General features: G+C 53.3%; 7 protein-coding genes; 2 read left to right on the forward strand and 5 right to left on the reverse strand.

The window, feature by feature from the left end:
- Positions 1 to 1,807: 1,807 nt before the first annotated feature.
- On the reverse strand, positions 1,808 to 3,688 carry RCC_01909 (uncharacterized protein; the record flags this gene model as incomplete). XM_023767194.1 has 4 exons in its annotated part: positions 1,808 to 2,160; positions 2,212 to 2,876; positions 2,933 to 3,070; positions 3,126 to 3,688. 4 exons carry the CDS (start codon positions 3,686 to 3,688, stop codon positions 1,808 to 1,810), a joined length of 1,719 nt encoding a protein of 572 aa, XP_023622962.1.
- A 3,935-nt stretch (positions 3,689 to 7,623) lies between these two features.
- On the reverse strand, positions 7,624 to 9,528 carry RCC_01910 (related to nuclear matrix protein; the record flags this gene model as incomplete). The annotated part of the gene is made up of 1 exon (XM_023767195.1): positions 7,624 to 9,528. The coding sequence occupies one exon, from the start codon at positions 9,526 to 9,528 to the stop codon at positions 7,624 to 7,626; it is 1,905 nt and encodes a 634-aa protein (XP_023622963.1).
- Positions 9,529 to 9,926: 398 nt separating this feature from the next.
- Positions 9,927 to 10,860, forward strand: RCC_01911 (uncharacterized protein; the record flags this gene model as incomplete). XM_023767196.1 has 2 exons in its annotated part: positions 9,927 to 10,114; positions 10,167 to 10,860. The coding sequence occupies 2 exons, from the start codon at positions 9,927 to 9,929 to the stop codon at positions 10,858 to 10,860; spliced, it is 882 nt and encodes a 293-aa protein (XP_023622964.1).
- A 1,075-nt stretch (positions 10,861 to 11,935) lies between these two features.
- On the reverse strand, positions 11,936 to 12,715 carry RCC_01912 (uncharacterized protein; the record flags this gene model as incomplete). XM_023767197.1 has 2 exons in its annotated part: positions 11,936 to 12,626; positions 12,675 to 12,715. 2 exons carry the CDS (start codon positions 12,713 to 12,715, stop codon positions 11,936 to 11,938), a joined length of 732 nt encoding a protein of 243 aa, XP_023622965.1.
- Positions 12,716 to 13,784: 1,069 nt separating this feature from the next.
- On the reverse strand, positions 13,785 to 15,013 carry RCC_01913 (26S protease regulatory subunit 8; the record flags this gene model as incomplete). XM_023767198.1 has 2 exons in its annotated part: positions 13,785 to 14,719; positions 14,779 to 15,013. The coding sequence occupies 2 exons, from the start codon at positions 15,011 to 15,013 to the stop codon at positions 13,785 to 13,787; spliced, it is 1,170 nt and encodes a 389-aa protein (XP_023622966.1).
- Positions 15,014 to 15,769: 756 nt separating this feature from the next.
- RCC_01914 (related to VPS9) lies at positions 15,770 to 18,181 on the forward strand (the record flags this gene model as incomplete). The annotated part of the gene is made up of 1 exon (XM_023767199.1): positions 15,770 to 18,181. The coding sequence occupies one exon, from the start codon at positions 15,770 to 15,772 to the stop codon at positions 18,179 to 18,181; it is 2,412 nt and encodes an 803-aa protein (XP_023622967.1).
- Positions 18,182 to 18,739: 558 nt separating this feature from the next.
- On the reverse strand, positions 18,740 to 19,106 carry RCC_01915 (uncharacterized protein; the record flags this gene model as incomplete). XM_023767200.1 has 3 exons in its annotated part: positions 18,740 to 18,751; positions 18,808 to 18,951; positions 19,002 to 19,106. 3 exons carry the CDS (start codon positions 19,104 to 19,106, stop codon positions 18,740 to 18,742), a joined length of 261 nt encoding a protein of 86 aa, XP_023622968.1.
- Between the last annotated feature and the right edge of the window lie 217 nt (positions 19,107 to 19,323).

Below are 19,323 nucleotides of genomic sequence, written 5' to 3' on the forward strand. Positions count from 1 at the left end.
TAAGCCATATTACAGTATTTGCTTGTGGCTGTGGCCTTGGCGATTACTAGTCGAGCGGTTGGATTACCAGTCGAGAGATGCATTGCCTCATCATCGCGTCCGAGCCTTCCTCGACTGCGACCATGAAAGTCATCAAGATATGCCGTGGGTTGATCCATACCATCATCAAGAACCCCGTATGCATTCTGGTCTGTAGTTGACAGCAACAGCTGGACGGCCACCGCAGTAACCGGGCAATTATCTTGACGCCTCCCTCGACCGGCTCGTGTCCGCGGGCAATAGTGGTTCGCCAGGAACGCGCCTCGTCAACATCCGTACGGGGAACCTTTCGTCTTCGCTTCGCCTCGCCTATCGACTCGATGCGTCGCATGGTGAGATTGGCAGGCGCGGCACGTTTTCTCCCACTCGCAGGGCTCCATGTGCAATCCAGGAGTACGAGTCACATGTGGTTGCACACCTGAGGAAAAAGCGAGTTTTTGAAACCCAGCATCCTTGTCGCGTGCCGAAGGGACTTGCCGGCGCCGGTCGGCTAAGGAACGCTAAGTGAGGTGGAAGCAGGTTCGGTGGCCCACACTCACTTTCAGGATTTAAATGTCCGAGTCCATGCTTTGAGACCAAGACTCGGATTGTGTGGCTGTGTGAAGATGGTCACATCATCGAATGCATCGCATGGAAGCCTTCCGCGAGATCTGTTCGGCTTCGCATTCCGATCTAGATGTTGCCTTCGCTTCGCCCAACGCGTTCGTACGACCTAGGCGTTGCAAAACTGCCTTCAATTGGATCTCGACCGGTGAATCGGTAAGCCTTCGGGCGACGTTCCCTTGGTGGGCACGCGCGAGCATGGATGCGGGATTGATAGATGAGAAAGGGCAGAGCCCACGACCTCGTGGTGCGCTTTCTGTGGAGAGTACCAACCAGTCCAAGGCCTGTTTTCTCAAACCTGGTATGCTTTGCTACATCGTTTGCGGATAACTTCGATGCAGGCATTAGCAATGGTGTTGAACGAGTCACGTAGCGACTGGTCTCTTCAACATCTGACCCGCAGTTGGAGCCTTTCGTTCACTCACCGACGAGGCTTCGCTAGTCTTCACGGGTGTGATAGTATAATCGATCGCCTTGTACGACTGCTTTAATGTGCTCCTGCGATATGAAAGGCTGCGATCGGATCGGCGGCTTTTGATGATGTCTTTGCGTTACATCCTTCGGAATCGACGCCTTGACGAGGGCTATCATTGCTGCTCGATATTGCTCAGATTAGCTTGCATCAAGCGTGCGCATTGTTAGACGCCCGCGTATCCCATTCGGAGCTGGCGTGAATCACTTGCCACGGCCAGCTTCTCCTGTCGGTTTGAGACTCCAGATTGGAAACGTGGAATTGACTGCACCCAAGGATGGAGGGACCAAGAGTTAATGGAAGAGGTGCAATACGAGTCTGTCCTGCTTTCAAAGTGATAATTATGCTATCCACGTAACCAACTGGGGCAAGCAAGGTCTGCAGAAGACAAGCCAAGAATGAGTATGGGTATGGGTATCGCGCGGCTAAACAAAAGTCAATGGACGCCATCGAGGCTGTCTCTATGCTGTGGAAACCTAGATCGAATTTGTAGATACATGTAGCATCGGGTTGAGGAAGAAAGAAGAGAATTGTGTCGCTCTTGGCTCAGCGGCTCCCCCTGAGCTGAGCAAACCCGGGCACTCAAATCAAGGGGAACGTCCATTTTCGTGGTCGCGTCCAGAATAGTCATTCGTGAAGTCCTGACTTCGCCAAGTTTAACCGGACTGCCAACATAGCGGTAGCAGACCATAATCAATACGACGGTGGCATGATAGACGTGCTGCCGGAAGTCTCCGTAACTTGGGTAGTAACAGGCAGCGCGAATGCCCGATCCGCTCCATGCATTCCATCAAGCTGAGTATGTGCCTGCTGAGTGTGGGCCAGCGTCTCTCTATGAGATTCCTGAGCATAGGTATTGTGAACGTCGCGTGGRGCATATGGTGTGGCGTAGTTCTGGTAGGGAGCAGAGGTGTAGTTTTGGGGCGCATAGTGGCCATACGTAATCCCCACAGGAGCTCGTCGGAAGTGGTCCATGTTCGTTGCATGCTGTCCTGACGTCGGTCGATGTTGCGACTCATTTGAGGAGTAGGTCTGAGGCGCCGCGTCTTTCGAAATATTAGCCTTAGCCTACGGCCATCTCGTCGGTAGATACTTACACGTATAGCTTGAGCGATATGGATCTGAATCCGTCATCCCCAGACTCCTTGGAGGGTGTGAACGCTGGTGATCGTAGGCCATGTGCCCTGAGAATGAAGAGGAGCGATCCGGAAACATGTGTGATTGGATGTTTGGATGGGATACACTCGTTGGAAGTGGAGAGCTGGTAGTTTCGCTAGATGTCCTGGTGATTTGTTCGTGCGGTGGAGCACGTTGTAGATTGTTCATTGGACCGTAACCAGTTTCCAGAGCTGGAAGACCAATTGCACCGCGCCTGGAGCTTTCGTATGCCGCTTGATGTTGCATCGCATACGGTGGCATGCTGTGAGACGACCCAGGCGAGATGTGTCCAGATGACGAGTGTGGAGGTGTGAATGCAAATGCTCCCAATGCAGGACTCACGCCCGTGGGACTGGCGTATGATGAGTTGTACTGATCGTACTCAACAAGCGCGCGTGTTGTGTCTAGAGCCAAAGGTCGAATGCTTGCGTGGTCGCCGTAAGTCGAAAATGAACCCAAGGAGGAAGTCGAAGCGCTCATAATCGGCGGCTGAGCACCAAAAGGCGAATGGAGGGCTTGGGTGGTGTCGAAATCATCCGGCAGGGCTCTCGATCTCATCATGCGAGCCTGATCGTCTGTAGTATGCCGTTTGAGCTTTGCCCTTCTACAATTCATGTCAGTGCACGCTTCTCAATCTCTACCGCAGAAAAGGTGGCATACCGGTTCTGAAACCATACTTGAACTTGACGGGCGCTCAATCCAGGAATCTCGCGTGCGAGTCGTTCACGATGACCAGCGTCTGGATGTGCTTGACGAGCAAATTCACTCATCAGGAAGCGAGTTTGGCTGTGCGTCAGTCTATCGTGATGTCAGCAATGTTGCTGAAACCTGATGATACCTAACAAATACGAACCTGAATCGCTTCATCTTCCGCTTGTGTGCTCGCAGTTCTGCTGCAGTCATTTGGATCTTTTCCGACCCTTCATCTTGATCCTCTCCTGCAGAATCGATCAAATCGTCGTCGTCCTGCTGATCATGGACACTGTTGTCCGGCGAGTGAGGCGTCAGTCGATCAACCGGACTCGCAGACGTGGAAATGCCATGAGCCGCAGAGCGAACATCTGTAGAGCCCATATGGCGCAGTGCTTGAGACGATTTCGATTTTTGACGACTACCAAGTTGAACTTGAGTGTATGGATCAATGTTGTATTGGGAACAAGGACCGCCAGATGACCCAGGTGAGTAGTTGAAGGTCTTGTATGGTCGCAGAGAAGCCTCAGTCGGATCGTGAGAGTAAGCGCTTACATCGTCTGAGTATCCTGCGCCAGCAATCGCGCTCTCTCGACACTGACGGTACTCAGGCCTTGCGTGTACCAGAGTAGCTTGCTGGCTATAATGCTCAGCCGTCCTGACGGAATCTGACATGCGCGGAGAATAAGGCGGCGATGGTGGCACTCTGAGCCTGTTGTCAATCATTTGAGGGTTGATGACGGTTGGCAGTGTGATCGAATCACTCTGGTGGAATGAGTACGCGTCAAATCGATTGATTGTTTACTGTGCACTGACCTTCGATTGCTGTAGCGCCAGTGACGTTTCGATTCGAGGTTCAGGTCATGGGCAGCAGGATCGATTGATGGTGAATACTCGCAGCGCCTACGGCAAAGGCGGCAATAGCGAAGAGCTCGCAGTATCCAGGGATATACTGTGCTTAGTATGCGATTTGTGACTGTCCTGATCCCGGGGCGCAAAGACGCTTTGTACGATGAACCAGACCGACGGCTGTGCTGTTACGTGTAACTTGCGAGGAGAAGAGCTGCACCGGAAAGAGTGGATCCAGTATCGTTGTTGACTGCGCTGGAACAGGGCTGAGCAAAGATACTCGAGATGCTCCGKCGAAAAGGACGCAGACACACTATCAGTATCGGCTGGGAAACGGTGATGAGTTGATGATTGATGCTTGACTGGATTACGAGGCCTCGATTGACTTAGTAGCCCGATGGGTACGTTTTTACCGTCCACGTGTGATCCTGTGCCCTGCTGTCGGGAGCGGAACCAGATAGATGGCGTTTGAAATGAGCTGCAGTCAGTCAGGTAGGAAGTCAGCGGGACCTGCCAACTTGGGGCTCGCTCCTTAATATCGATATCCAGAGACGGTGTGGCAGATTTGAATCCGCAATAGGTCATGGGCGAATGGCAGATGAACTGTGTCGTTCGGAAGGAATACAAGAAGCGCTCGGAAGCGAAACACAAGTCTCCACTACCGCAAACGTAGAAACACCCGCTCAGTACTTCCGAGAAGAYCATGAGCTTTTGGAGCGATCTCGAAGTGAAGACTCCATCGAAGCGGGTGGTACCCCTCCGGCAGGGCTAGAGTGCAGTTTGACTCTGATGGGGCAGGGTGGGTCTCATGGCAGACTAACCTGGCAGGATGCACGCTCACTGTGTGTGGTTGGCTGCCAGATAGCCGTTGAAGCCCGGTCATGCTAGTTGGAGTGGAAGAGCTGGCTCGGGCCTCTGCGGGGGCTAGTTGGTTGTGGACCGCCTTGTGTACCTACGTGTAGCAGATTTCCGCCGAGCCATATTTGCTGCATGCAACTTTGTAAGGTCTGCAAAGCTGCAAAGCAGCACACCCACAGCAAAGATGCGGGTGAGGGTCCCCTAGCAGAGCTCGCCACCCTGATTATATGGCGAAGATAATGAATGCGACTTGTGCTGTACGTTTTCCATGCAGGTGGGAATGGTGAACCAGGGCACACACTCGAAGTCGCTACAGACTCGATGAGTCTGGACCGTGCTGCATCTCACCCCAGTCGGGGCGTTCGCACGGTCATGATCTTCAAGCTAGACGTGTTCATAGCGGTTGCACCTGTTTCGGAGCATTGTTGCCAGATCTCAGCCGCCTAAAGTCGGAGATCGAGCAGGCAATAATGGCTGACGGACCGCCCCGGGTAATCAATGTAGTTGGCGCTTGTAATCGAAAGAAGAAGCACAGCTCAGCTCAGAGGGGCAAGTCCAATCTCTTCTTTTGGGGTGATTTTCTCTCAAGTCGTGAAGTCTGTAATCCAAATGGTCAGGTGGTGTTTGTGCAGGTTGTAGCGCGTGTCACCCCTGCATGAATGCTGTTGCCGGCGATATCATAGCMATAGACGCTGAGAGATCTGTTTGCCAAGAGCCGTGGTCACTGCCGTTGTGCCACAGCCGCCTAGTCTGCGCGCTCGCTGCCAGCACCGCGGTCGGCGACGCTGCCGCCCCTGGTTCGACCTCAGACGTCTACTGTTTGACATCTGCTCGCTTCCTTCCAATGGCGAGAAAACGGCGCTTGTGCTGGCGCGTATGCGCCATGCGACGGATGCTCGGTCTGCAGAGTTCTTCATGTCGCCGGCGGCGGAGATTGTTGCTGTTTGATGCTCGCCAGGGACCTGAGAATAGTGGGTAGCTCGCTTAGGACCGATGGATCAGCGGTCGACACATCACCAGATGTCGTCTGTTGAAGGCTATATTCGATTAGCAAAGACGCCTGCGAGTCAAACTCTCGTCCTTTCTCGTTGGCAACACAATAAAGTACGGCACCGAATGAACTTTCTTCTTCGACGTGGGCGTGTTACCAAATTCCTAGCCGAACAACCTTGCCTACTATTGTGGGTCTACCTCTAGCTTCCTGCCTTCTCGAAGAACCCTGCACTGCACCTCAACGACACCTCCACTGCTGATCATTATTGTCTGTACTTTAGCGGTATACACTCCCCGGCTCCATCACACAATGTTTCTTGCTTTTCCTCGGTGTTTCGGCCATTGCGACTGAGAGATTGAAGAGGCCCGGGTTGGGCCTCGCTGCACGTGAAGTGCGAATCAAGCGCGGAAAGCAAAAACGAGCGTGTGTCGATCTTCCTTGCAACCATTCTGGTGGCCAGCTGTCGCCTGCTTGCCCAGCCGCTTGTCGACACTAGACGGCTCTCGCGAGCGTGTTAGCCGAACTTGCCTCGTGCGATCTGCTATTTGAAAAAGGATCAAAGACACGGCGTCTTGCGAATCCTTCACGATCCGAACTTGAACGAGTTTCGCGCTCACGATCGCCATCATTACTCGGCATATGTTAATATATGCAGCTTAGCGACGGTGCTGGCTAAGGGTCTCCCACGAGCCAGGTCATGGAGCACGAATCGCGAGGGCAATTGCGGTTTCCGTCTTCGTCGATGGTCCACGATAGCTGCAAATGGGGCACGCCGTCACGCTAACGAAGTTGCCAACACACATCGCCAATAATGAGGCGCTCCCAGCGACCCTCGCCTAACAATTGCAGACCATGAGGTCAAGTTGAGGATCTCCAGACTATTGACTCCAACTGCCGTTAGCAGTCAGACTACGCCGGCAAAGCAATAAGGTATTGCAAGTATGACGCGTCACTCACGCGAGATATTCCCGTCGTACGCTCACACTTCAACGCAGTTCCCGTTGCGAGCTCGCAGTAAGGCTCTCGTCTCCCACCAGAGTGCTGGGGTGAAGCACATCATCAAGTGCGAAGTGGATCCTTACCAAAGATTAGAGTATGGCCCGGTGGGCGGAGTGCGAGCCTAAACCCACCTCTGATCGCGTCACCACTTGCGGGAGGCATCCGGGCTCGTGGAAGCTGTGACAAACCCACGAGTGTCGAGGACGCACCGGCTTCCTGAGTCGGTGTCCTTCGCGCACAGCTAGCAACGCAGCTAGCAGAATCCCACAAGCATGGTACCACTTTCGAATGCGCAATGGACGAAGTTAAGCTTAAAGCGAGATTCAAGCTTCATCCCAAGACCCAATTGAGTTGCACGCTTCTGTTTGCGGAGAGGCCAACACGCTGCGTGTGTCTGCAGCTCATTGCTCATTCCGGTGCACTCCCCGACGCTACTTTGCGTGCTACTTCTGCATACTCTTGCTAATGCGAGTTGTCAACGTCCCGTAAGGCCAAACGTACGTCGCCACGGGTCCCGAGCGGGAAGCAGCCACCAGACCATCGGGAAAGTTCACTTAGCTTGCTCGACACAACAAGAGTGAGACATTGAACAGTGAGACACCAAGACACTGGGCGTTGCGATAATTCGATGGTCAAGAGCAAACATGCGGCATAGAGCCATTCAGTCGGTTGATGAGCTGGAGGAAGAGTCCCGGCCGAGAGATGAATTTTTCCAAGAGAATGATTGGCCTACAACACGGTTCAGCTCAAAGACGCGAATAGCCAGTCCTAGAATGACTTTTACGCTCTGGGCGCGAGCCGGATCGCCGTTGAGATCCCTGCCCAACTCGTGGGCCCATTTTTGGGCAGTACGTATACACACGAACCTCACTTGACAAGCGTCACACAACGGTCAAGCACAGACAGCCGAGATATGGTTGAGCTTCTCCAATGTCACACTTTTGCAATCATGTATGTCATCTCAGTCCTGCATACCAGTGATCTCCCCCGGCACCGACGGCGGGTCCAGCTCAAGTGCCGTTGATCCTTCCAAAGTAGAAGTCGCTTCATTTCCAGCCTCCGTTCCATTGATCCCCGCATCAGCTTCGGTTTCGGATGAGAGGCTTTCGGCTGTGATGGGCATTTCATCCAGCCCTTTGGTGCTCTCGATCTTGTCCAGGAGATTCAGATCGGATGCCCGCATTTGCCGCAATGCTCGCCATTTGGCATTCTGCATAGCGGCCTCGTAGGACCGTGTCTCGTCCTCGTCAGCTGCAAACTCCAGGTCGAGTCTGTCCGTCTTCACACGTTCTAACAACTGTTCGATTGACGGCGCTGTGTACCTGGAACTGTCCTTCAACGCTTCGAGTCCACCGCTGCCTTCGTCCAAGAAGCTGAGATCCATGGAGTTGTCAGCACGGGGTCCGAATCGCCGGGGTCGAGTCGCATCACGGGCCCCCTTTCTCGCCGCCATCTCTTGCTCTGTTGAGACTGGGCCGCGGACAATCGATGGACAACTCTCCACTTTCCAACGCACCCAGTTCTTGTCCCGGGCGAGCACAGTTTCAACCATTCGGCAGTAACCTCTGCCTTCCTGGTTTATCGAGAGATAGGAGGTTATATCCGAGCGAGTCGTCGTCGCCCACTTCACATCGTCTTCGGACAAAGTAAAGGCATGCAACATCGACTTATTTGGAGTGGCCAATGCCGCTAGTCTCTTCTTCGCCTTGTCGGTCAGCGACAGGAGGAAATCGATCATGATCAGGGCCTGAACCAATATGTGCCGCTGGAACGCTAGATCGCTGAGCTCTAGATCGAACAAGTCTCTGCTTGTGAGGTATTTGGGATTGTAGTTGTCCAACAGGTGCTCGTTGCTAGCGGTGTCGCCGTTCTCGCCCATTTTACGTTTGGTGCCCCTCTTGCCTTCCTCTCCAGCTTTTGTTTGAACTACTGTTGGGGTCTTTTTGAACTTGGCAATGGTACAGGCCAGTCCCTTTTTGAGCGCAGCGAAGTTCTCGGTGTTGAAAAGTCGAGTAGGGTCCGAAAAGTCATGTTGTAGCCTCCAAAAAATCGGATACAGGTCGCTGGTGGACAAGATTTCTTCTTCAACAACTTTCTTTTGCGGGGCTTTGATAGGCACAGCCCTGCTCCCTGGCTTTGGGGGTGCTGCTGGCTTCGCGGTGCTGGCTTCGATCGCGGGAGCCGTCGAAGTTGAATCAACTTCCATGTCATTTTCGCCCGTCGCCACGTCGGGAACATCGAACTTGGTCGTGTTCTCGACGTGGAACTCTCCTCGAAGGTTGACGGAGCTCTTGTCGCCGAGTGGAAAGGTTCGGAAGAGAAAAAAGAAGACACGACCACAGAATATAGCATCCTCGGCACGRCTGAGCCGTCGTAGCAGTTCGTTGCAAGCCCGTAGGAATATCAGATTCTTCTTGTCAAAGTCTTTCTGCGCCAGCCGGTCCCGCCGTGAGTCCAAGTAGTCAAATACAGTCCGGCACCCATCTGTAGTCTGACTGTCGAGGAGCTCCTCTAGTAGTAGGCACACGAGACCAGCATCGCACTTCCCGTAGTCGCCGCATATCAGCACTATGTCGAGAAGATTCCAGACCTGGACGAAGGATGGGTCATTGATTTCGGTAGATGCGATCAAAGAGTAAAACATCTCCCGGACTGCCGCCTCCACAGTCTTGACCTTGTAGGGTTGATCGTAATGGTCGGCAAAGTCATCATGGAGTGCTGTAACATCCTCGATGAAATCCGCTACGGGCAGTGCCGGCTCGACGGTGGTTTCTGGCTTGACTGTTTGCGCTCGAGCGAGCAGCGATCGTAGGCGCACGGCAACATTCACAACTGCCACCAGCTCGGAGGCGCTTGATGCCGCCATGATATTGTGGTATTGGATGATATATCGGGATGGTGATTATCAGCGCACGCCAGGCGTGCTTGTGGGTCGCTTCAAATTTGCATCGCTCGCAGTACAATGACGTGGGTGCGATGCCTGGACGTCCAGAAAGTTTGGCTTGAATGAACAGCAGAAAGGCAGGGGCGCTGGGTTTCTAGATGTGATGGACAGAGGTGTAAGGTAGATTGAATGTTTGAAGTTTTGGAGTGATGTTGCGGAAGATTGGAGCTCGTCGGCCTCAGCTCCGTACAACTAGGGTTCTACRAGTACGCGTCGGGTTCGTCAGGTCGCGTCTCCTCGCCAATCGCCCAAGCACACATCACAGCGACCTCATCATGCCTTCGGCTGTATCACCAAACGCTCGGGCGAATTCACCTGCAATGGACGATCTCGACAGACTGTTGGACTTTGACGGCGCTGTTGAGGACTTCCTCAATGACGTTCCCGTTCGCGACAGCAACGCCAACAGCAACCAGAACACCGCAGCACAGGAGCAGGCACGCGATGAGGACCAGGAGGTGCAGGTGAAGAAGAAGAGAGCACCTGTCCCAAAACTAGACGAGAACCGGTATGAGCATCACTCTTTGACGGTCCACGCGTCTGTAGGCTGACACAATCAGATTGCTGTCCGACGCAGGAATTCCCAGGCTACGCAAAATCGCCAAATCGCGTCTCAAGTTCAGAGGCAAAGGTCACGAATTCACAGATATCTCGCGGCTGCTGAATACATATCAGCTTTGGCTGGACGATCTATACCCACGCGCCAAGTTCCGCGATGCCCTCGGCATGGTGGAAAAGGTTGGACACTCGAAGCGGATGCAGATTACAAGGAGGGCATGGCTGGACGATACCAAACCAAATAGACAGAACCTCAGCCCGGAACCGCAGACTGGGGGTGCAGAGGATACTACCAGGCCGACGGCAGATCGGGAAAACTCCATATTTGGGGACCTCGAAAGAGACAGTGCGCCCACCAGCCGCGATGCCCCAGATGATGATGAGCTTGATGCGTTAATGGCAGACGCYGGCGCTCCTAGACCAAAACTTGCACAATCTAATGGACCATTCAATGACGACGAGCCCGATGATGATGAGCTCGACGCACTTCTAGCAGAGACTGCACCTGCTCCACCTGCTGCTGCTGCTGCTCGGCCAATAACACAACGAGGGCCATTCCAGCAAGACTCAGATGATGAAGACGAGTTGGATGCTCTCATGGAGGAGCAGGCTGGACTAGGAACAAAGGCCCCGCAAGTGGAGAGCAGCAATGATTTCGCGGATGAAGAGGAAATTATGGCAGGCATGGGCTGGTGAAGGTTCCAACATTGAATTGCAGCTCATCGCCATGCCCCGGAGATGCCGGGGACAAGCACGCCACCCATCCTCAAGCTTGTGCAGCCCGACTTCCACAGACCATTCGCGCCCACATCTCCTGCACGCCGCTTGATCAGTGTGTTTCTATGTTGCCGATGACGGGGTCGATTGGCTCATGACTCTTTGTGTACGCCCCACTATTGCTATGGCCAAAACTTGTTATATTGCAAGGGCCGTGTCCCCGGATATTGCAATGCGTAGCCGACGTTCCGTACCCGAGTACGCTTTGTCCAGCATCACGCGCTATTGGCAAATCAATCTATCTTCAACGATCGCTTGCTAACGATATGATAATACTGGCAAGATCTGGAACAAGCGGCTGATCGATGCGCATCCAATGAATGATGCAATGATTCAAATGGTCYCAGCACAAGATTTGCCTTCCAGTGCTCTCCCTGCATAAGTCCAGTCTTCTGGCTGCGGCGACATCCAGACTCTCTTGAACCACAACCATGTGCTGTTCGCCATCATCACAGTGGCGGCACTATTCAAGGGAGGTCGGGCTTCTATCATGATTGACTCGATCCTGGTTGGCGGCCAGTAGTCGACCCAGCTATGCTGTAGTAATTTTGACCGCACGACACAAATGGCGGGAAAGTTCGTTTCCAGCCAGCCCGCAACGAGCGTGGGTATTAATGCAGCTCCTTTGTCGCATACGAGTATGACAGCGGACAGTGTCTCACTGGGATTTGCATATCGAGATCTTGTAACGGGCTGGTGTCCAACGTTGTCCCGGGCCCCYCTAGATGTCGGTTCATAGCAACAGAACTGTCGATGGAAGCACGATATTCCAGCATGCAGAATAACGGAGATCCACATCCTGCTATTGACCAGAGTGCTCGTCCAGTGGAGTGGTGGTTGTTGGAAGTATAGCAACCCTTGCTGCCGGCAGAGCCGTTCGACGAATGGCGGAGCGATCGCACCGGAGGTCTGACTACAGACTGCAGTCCTCATATGGACACTATGCACAGCGGTCGTCGAGTACTTGCGTGTTCAGACTCGGAGACTGCACTTTTCAGCTTGCCTCCCCAGCGCGCTCACCCAAAGGCGCCAGTTGTAAGAACTCCTCTGCCGGACCACACTTGTGCCACTTTCTACGCCTAGGATAGTTCGAGTGCTTATTCGTTGACCTCCTCGGATGGTCTCCTAGAGCAGCTCTCACCAAGTCTTGCAGGAACTCGGGGTGATTCAGACCGGATTCTTTCGGTATCCATGCAGATATCCCAAACTCGCAGTACATATCGCACACGAATCGGCGTGCCGGCGATCCGGATGGAGTGCCAGTGTAAAGGAGTGTGATGGCGGAATGGCTGGGAAATGTTCTCGTACCATCCTTGGCGACATCATCGGTCTTGAGTGCCATGGCATCAATGACATCGTCCGCGAAGGACGGTACAAGCACCTTCTCCGCGAAACAGTAGAGACGTGCAAGAAAGTCGAATTCTCCATCGTCCATAGGGAGCTCTGGAGGTGACACGGGTCTGGAGGCGATGATCTTAAAGTACGACCAGTCAAGGAATGCGGCCACGACCTCACCGTCGTCTTGTGGAAGATCGATGCGCCGCGAGCGGCCTTCACGCCATTTCTTATCCAACGCAGTGCGAAAGAATGGCGAGCTCTCTCGCAGTATTGCTTCATGGACTGAGAACTCTTTTGCTGTTCCTTCAGGACCGGCTCTGATCTTAACAATTCGATCGTCAATCATGCTGGATTCCGTCAGCTTTGACTCGGAATAGTCATACTCGCCCACTCACTCAAGTCTTCTTGACACGCGCAGCTGCTTTCGTCCCGTCATAGCTGCAGTGTCTGTGGGTACGGATGAGCAACGATCTGTAAGTCACAAAATTTGAGCGGACAAAGCTGCTATTATCTCTCATCCCTCGTGGCACAACACCGCCGACATCGTTGCTCTTTCCTCATCTCTGAATGGATCTGGCAGCGTACACACCGCCGTCTCCTACCACTCCACGAAAGAAACGCTCGTTCGATCCCTTACAGCGTTTCTTTGGTCATGTTTCTCAAGTGAAGTCCGGCCCAAAGGTTCGGGTACCTGCTAGCAGCGACGGCGTGATGCCACGCAGAGCATATTCAGCAGTCGACATGGCGCAAAAACAGGGTCGATAGGTTGCCGTCGAAAGCAGATGTGGTTATCACACACGTGGTATGCAGGGAAAATGTGCAGTCTGGCCAATGAGGGCGCTGATGCAGTACCAAACAGATCTCAACCGGAAGTCTAAATCGCGATGCGGTTCATGGACCGAACAGTCGGACTGTGGTCTATGCATGTGCGTGTATGGGCAGTCGATTTGCTACGACTCGACAGGTGTTGTCCAATGAGCTGGAATATGGGTCTTGTTCTTCGAATACACTGCCCCATAGGTGGAGGAACCTGCAAGAGCTCAGATGCAACACCGTACGCCGTCACGGCCAGCGAGCCTGATCAGTGTCTCACTGTCGCCGCATCGACCTCGGTCAGCATCTGAACGTGGGTTTCCGGTCGTACTCACCAACAGTACACCGACTGTACCAGACCCGTCTCGCTTGCAGCGTCATGTCGCGTCGTTCCTTGGCATAATGTGCGTCGTAGTCGTCAGGATGCTCAATTGTGTCTCGAAGTAAATGTCAAATACAACTCAGTGACAGTAATGCACGGGTCGAAATGGTGTTAGAGCATCTTTGATACCTATCAATTAAAGATGGGTGAGAAACGCCACAGCAATGAGCCGTTAGGTACAGTTGTGCCGCAGCCGCTTCAAGTACAGTCTCTATAGCATGGCTCGGACTCACCACGTGAGCATTATTATGCTCAAGTTCTCGCTCCGCAATGCAAGCGAATATAGTACAGTTCCCGGTTGTTCTTCCACCTACTTCCACAGCTTGCTCAAACTCATCTCCTTGTCGTCGTGCCTGTTCAACACCTTTGCGGTCGCCAGGTCGAAGTCCTCCTGCGTGACGTGTACTCTTCGCTCCCTCAATGCAAACATACCAGCCTCCGTGCACACACCCTTGAGCTCTGCACCGGAGCAGCCGTTCATCTTCTCCGCGATCTTGTTGAGGTTGATCCCTCTCGTCAAGTTCATGCTGCGAGAGTGAATGCGGAGGATGTCAGCTCGGGCCTCGGTCGTTGGCGGAGGGAATTCGATCTTGCGGTCGATACGGCCGGGTCGGAGGAGTGCGGGGTCGAGGATATCGAGACGGTTGGTGGCCATGATGACCTTGATGTTCTTGGTAGGCTCGAAGCCGTCCAACTGGTTGAGGAGTTCCAGCATGGTTCGCTGCACCTCAGAATCGCCGCCAGATGATCCCTCAACACGCGAGGAACCGATCGAATCGATTTCGTCCATGAAGATGATTGAGGGCGCGTGCTCTCGTGCCATCACGAAGAGCTCGCGCACCATACGTGATCCCTCACCAATGTACTTTTGCACGAGCTCGGAACCCGATACGCGAATGAACTTGCAGTCGGTGTGGTGAGCCACGGCTCTTGCTAGAAGCGTCTTTCCGGTACCAGGAGGACCATACAGTAATACACCCTTGGGTTGTGCGATTCCGAGCGATTCGAAGAGTTCGGGGTGCTTGAGGCCTAGCTCAATGACTTCCTTGATCTGTTTGATCTGCTCGTCCAGACCACCAATCATGTCGTACGTGCTGTCGGGGACCTTCTCCACCATCATGAGAGATACAAGAGGGTCGACTGATGATGGTAGGAGTGATGAGAGCTTGTAGGAATCGGAGAGAAGAGTTACGCGCTTGCCCGCTGTGAGTTTGGAGATGTCGATGCCATCCGCCACGTCGACCACTGCATCGCCGTTAGTCTCCGCTCCATCGGGCCATGCCAATCGGAAGAGTGTTCCTCACCATATTTGCCCTCGGGATGCACCTTGACCAACACCTTCTTCGTTCCCATCACCTTGACCACCTCGCCCACATAGCTCCCTGGCTGCTGGAGCAGACCCAGCTCTTCCCGTAGTAGCCGCACGCGGCTGTTGTATTCGTTTCGCTGTGCTTCAAGTCGCCGGAGAACCGATTGGCCTTGAATGATCTCGAGCTTCATGCTCTCGATCTTGTTGTTGAAGAACGTGTCCAGCGCCATCTTGGTGGTCGCTGTTTGGTGATGTGGCGCGGGTGCCTTTTGTTGGATGAGATTGAGGTTGTTATGGTTGATGCAGAATGGGTGAGGGTGATTGAGGGATATTTGCGCCGGTTTGATGGAAGTGGATGATGGTTCAACGTGTTGACCAAGGCGATGTGGTGCGCAGATGTGCAGTGTTGATGATGCGGCCAGCGGCGTTGCGAAGCTTAGTTACCTGCCTTACTTTACTTTAGATGCAGAAGCTCAACTCACTCTTCGACGCAGCAAACATTCAACCACCTACTCTATATATCCACTCGGGCAGACAGTCATGCTGCGAGCTTTATACTCTGCTTGAGAGAGCTCCGGTGACAAGCACGAGCTGCTCCGAGCTCTGTAAATACGCTTCCGCTTTTCACTCAGATTGACTCCCGATCCGCCTTCTTCACGCCCCAATTGGCGGATCCACAGCTCTACACCTCCAACGCTTCCCAGTCTTCTCGATTAACTACAGTAACTTGCGTCGTCAGTTGGTTCCGTGACCCAGGTCGCCCATTTCCGCGAGCCTCCGGACCCCTTACCTAAGGGACTTGGATGTAAGAGCTGCCGTGTGCGCAGTTGTCTTGTCGAAGAGTGGGCACTTCTCCTCTCCTCCACCGACACTCTTGTAGACTGGATACAGTCATTCAACGCTCCAGCTCGGAGTTTCCTTGTTCGGACAATCACCACCATCTTCAGGGTTCCTATCGGTCGATACACTGCCCACCTTCGGCAACGATGTCCTCGCAGAACGACAGCAATCCCCGCCAGACGCTACACAGCTCACGCTCGTTCTCTCGTATGGCCGATTCAGAAGAGCCCTTGRGCCCATCTCAGCGGAAGCGAGCTAGTACGCTACAAGAGTCGGGAATCCCAGCGGTACCAGCAGCGACACCACGGAATGAAGCAGGGACAGCAGACGTCTTCGAGAGCCACGAGGATGAAGATCATGTTGAAGAAGCGGCACCTGAGCTGAAGGTCCCAAGCACATTCGATGAATTGCCTGTTGAGATCAAACTCGCGGCCGAACGATTTCTAGAAAGATTAAGTGCTAAAGTGCATCCAACGCCCTTCACCGCCGATGGTCTATCAGACCTGTTTCAGGACTTCTACGAGCGGGCTGCGGGGCACATATCAACTCATATCGCAACGCTGTCAACGAGAATCGGACGAGAGACGCCACCCGCGAGTTCCAAGAGCTCTGTGAAGAGTGCGAGGTCACGAGCGGGCTCGGGGAATAAGAGCGGTTCAAATGACGGTGGTTCGGGCGGTGAAATGCTCACGGCATCTGAAGTTTCGGATCGAAAGAAGGCAAGGAGGTTATTGGAGGTTAAGCGATTGGCATTGGAAGAAGCAGTGGAAAGGGGCGTCTGCGAGAAAGTATACGAAAAGATATGGAAGCACCGCAGCACTGATGACGACGCAAGAGATGAGAAGCTACGATCTAGAACGGCGGCACTGGCACTGGTTGGTATTGGGCTAAAGGAGMTCCATATGGATCCCGATCCAGAAAAGGTCGACGTGAGGAAGACGGCCGAGGAGAAGGAGCAGGAGATCTATGAAAGTCTGTCATCGGCCAGGGACGCTTTGCAGCGCATGGATGATGAGCACTATCCTCTGGGTAAGCTGCAGCACCTCACTGCAGCCCACAAGAGTATCGTGGAGACGCTGTCTCAGCTGTTTCCCAAGACCTCATCTGCGGATGAGATCCTGCCCACTCTGATTTACACACTCATAACATCCCCACCCGAAGGCATCAACGTTGTCAGCAATCTCAACTTTATACAGCGATTCCGTTCATCAAACAGATTGGATGGCGAGGCCGCTTACTGTCTCGTCAATCTCGAAGCTGCCATCTCTTTCCTGGAAACTGTCGATCTCTCATCCCTACGCGCAGACGAACTCCCTGAAGGTCCACCAAAGTCGCAAAGTAGGCCTACTACACCAACAGCAGCTAAAGCCCATGCATCCTCGCCACCAATGCCAACTGTCAGTCGGACTCTCACGCCCGGTCTGTCTCCCGTGACAGCTACATCTGCAACCAGTGATCAAGGCACTCCCGCCGCGAAACTGCCCACAACACCAACTTCGAGCAATCCCATCCGACCGCAAATGGATCAGCGCCGCATCTCTGCTTTGATTTCGACGCAAGCAGACCGTCTCGAGGTTGGACGTGACAATTTCCTCTCTGCGGCTGATAAAGTCTACGAATCGATCAACGGTACGCTTGATAATTCCCTGCAGTTCCTTTTTGGCAGATTCAAAGAGCAGCAACAACAGATCGCGTCTTCCACAGGTAGTCTCGGTGGAAACGGAGATTTGGGCACTGTCAGAGCTAGTATTGATCTACCAAAGACACTCGAAGATGCAAGGAGATTGGTCAGTTCGCCTGGTCTCGGCACGCTTGAAGATGAGATTGAAGGTGGAGATGGTCTCAGCATTGGCAGTGCGAGGAGCGGGAGAAGCAGTCCTCTCGATCCTCTTGGCGCAGGCGCAGGCAGAGGACCGAGTGAGAACAAGATGCTGGAACTTCTCGGTGGTCGTGGTGCGGGCAGGCTGAGAGATCGTAGTGCCGATAGCTCTCGCTCTGACGCCCAGTCCGTTGGAAGCAGCATTAGCCGAAGAGTTACGTGGGATGCACAGTCCAAAACCAACACTCCTGCGACAGCAAAGGATGCTGGAGGTGTTGTCAAGGATGGAGCAAACTTTGTCGCCAACACGATCAACTCTATCAATCCGCTAAACCGATTCGGGATGCCTGCCTTCCCACGATTTGGACGAACCGGTAGCAATGTGCCAGCTCCCTCGGGCTTAACTGGGAAGGACGGGAAAGCCATGGCTGAAAGTTCCACAAGTTTAGCTACGCACGATGCACTAGGGCGATCGAGAAACCGAGATACTACGAATGCGGAGGGCCCGAAAGCTCGTACGCCTGAAGTGTTGTCACGCGCAGAGGAGAAACGTGATGACGATGATGAGCTCAACGCGAGAGAGACTTTAGCACAATTGAAAAAATGCAAGCCTCCGCGGAAGAGATTCTTGGAGGTCAATAGTGCGAGCGAGTTGAAGTTGGGTGAGGTGGAAGATCTGCTGGCGGAGTACAAACGCTTGGCAAAGGTTTTGGGCGAGGCTTTTGCGCAGAGTAGTTGATTGTGGAACTCATAATCAGACTCTCTCGTCTCTCTCGATTGCTCTGAGTGAGTGATTTACTTTTACGAACTAGATGGAAGCATTCWTGAACTCCTTGGAATGGACGCGATGTGGACCATAATACGCCGCAACGAAAACCAGAGCTGTCAATATGAGGAATTATCAACAGAAGCAGTGCCCTGAACTGCTCTCTCAGTTGATTGACGGGCTACTCTACTAGTGATCAGGATTCTAGCAAGCCTAGATTCATCGAGCATGCAGAGAGCGAGGCCTTGGGACATTGTGAGGATGAACGAGGATGTCTTCCCCCAATGAATAATCCTCATATTGACAGCTCTGGTGAGAATGAAGCGACATCGATAGACCTCAGTGCGCCCCACAGCACCTCGTATTGGATGCCACAGACCGGATGATAAATGACAGCCGTTCAAGCCAAGCATGCTGCTTAAATCGATATATTGACATTGGAAACGATCTCGCTTGCTCTACGACGTCACAGCGCAACTCCTGAATCCAGCACCTTCTTTCCAATACAGCTTGATATGCCGCCGCTCATGCTCAGCAGGTACACTGGAGTTGATGTCAGTCACGCAGGAGGGACCAGATGAGGAGGATCTGCGAATTACCTCAGAGGTTCCCAAACCACCCGGGCTGTTCAGGCAAGTCCTCTCATAACACGCTTTGAAGTTGGGACTGTCGGTTCCGCCGCTGCAGGTGTCGAAGCAGCATCTGATACATTCGGGGCACGTGTTGGGGGTCACTGAACATGACTTCTGGTGGATTAGTTGCGCTCATGTCTGGGAGATCGTGGGAAACGTACGTTGCAGCCGTTGATGGTTTTGCATTCACGCTCCTGGAGGGAAGAGGGGAGAGCAGTCGCTGCGGTGAGGAGTGCCGCGAGACATATGCTGATGGAGAACTTCATTTTGGTAAACAAAAAAAGGTTCTTGCTAAGGACCAGTTGAAACGAGATGGATGATTAGAGGCACTAGGCGGACACGTTCAATCTTATACGCTTGGGTGCAAGGCCCTAATACGAGAATTCTTCGAAGGATGCGAAGGAAGATGTTGGTTTTCATCCTTCGGTCGATCGATATCGAATGCCACAGCCTCGCACATCCTAGCACTGTAACCTATGACGA

This window comes from Ramularia collo-cygni (assembly GCF_900074925.1).
Source record: "Ramularia collo-cygni strain URUG2 genome assembly, contig: RCC_scaffold02, whole genome shotgun sequence".
NCBI classification, from domain to species: domain Eukaryota; kingdom Fungi; phylum Ascomycota; class Dothideomycetes; order Mycosphaerellales; family Mycosphaerellaceae; genus Ramularia; species Ramularia collo-cygni.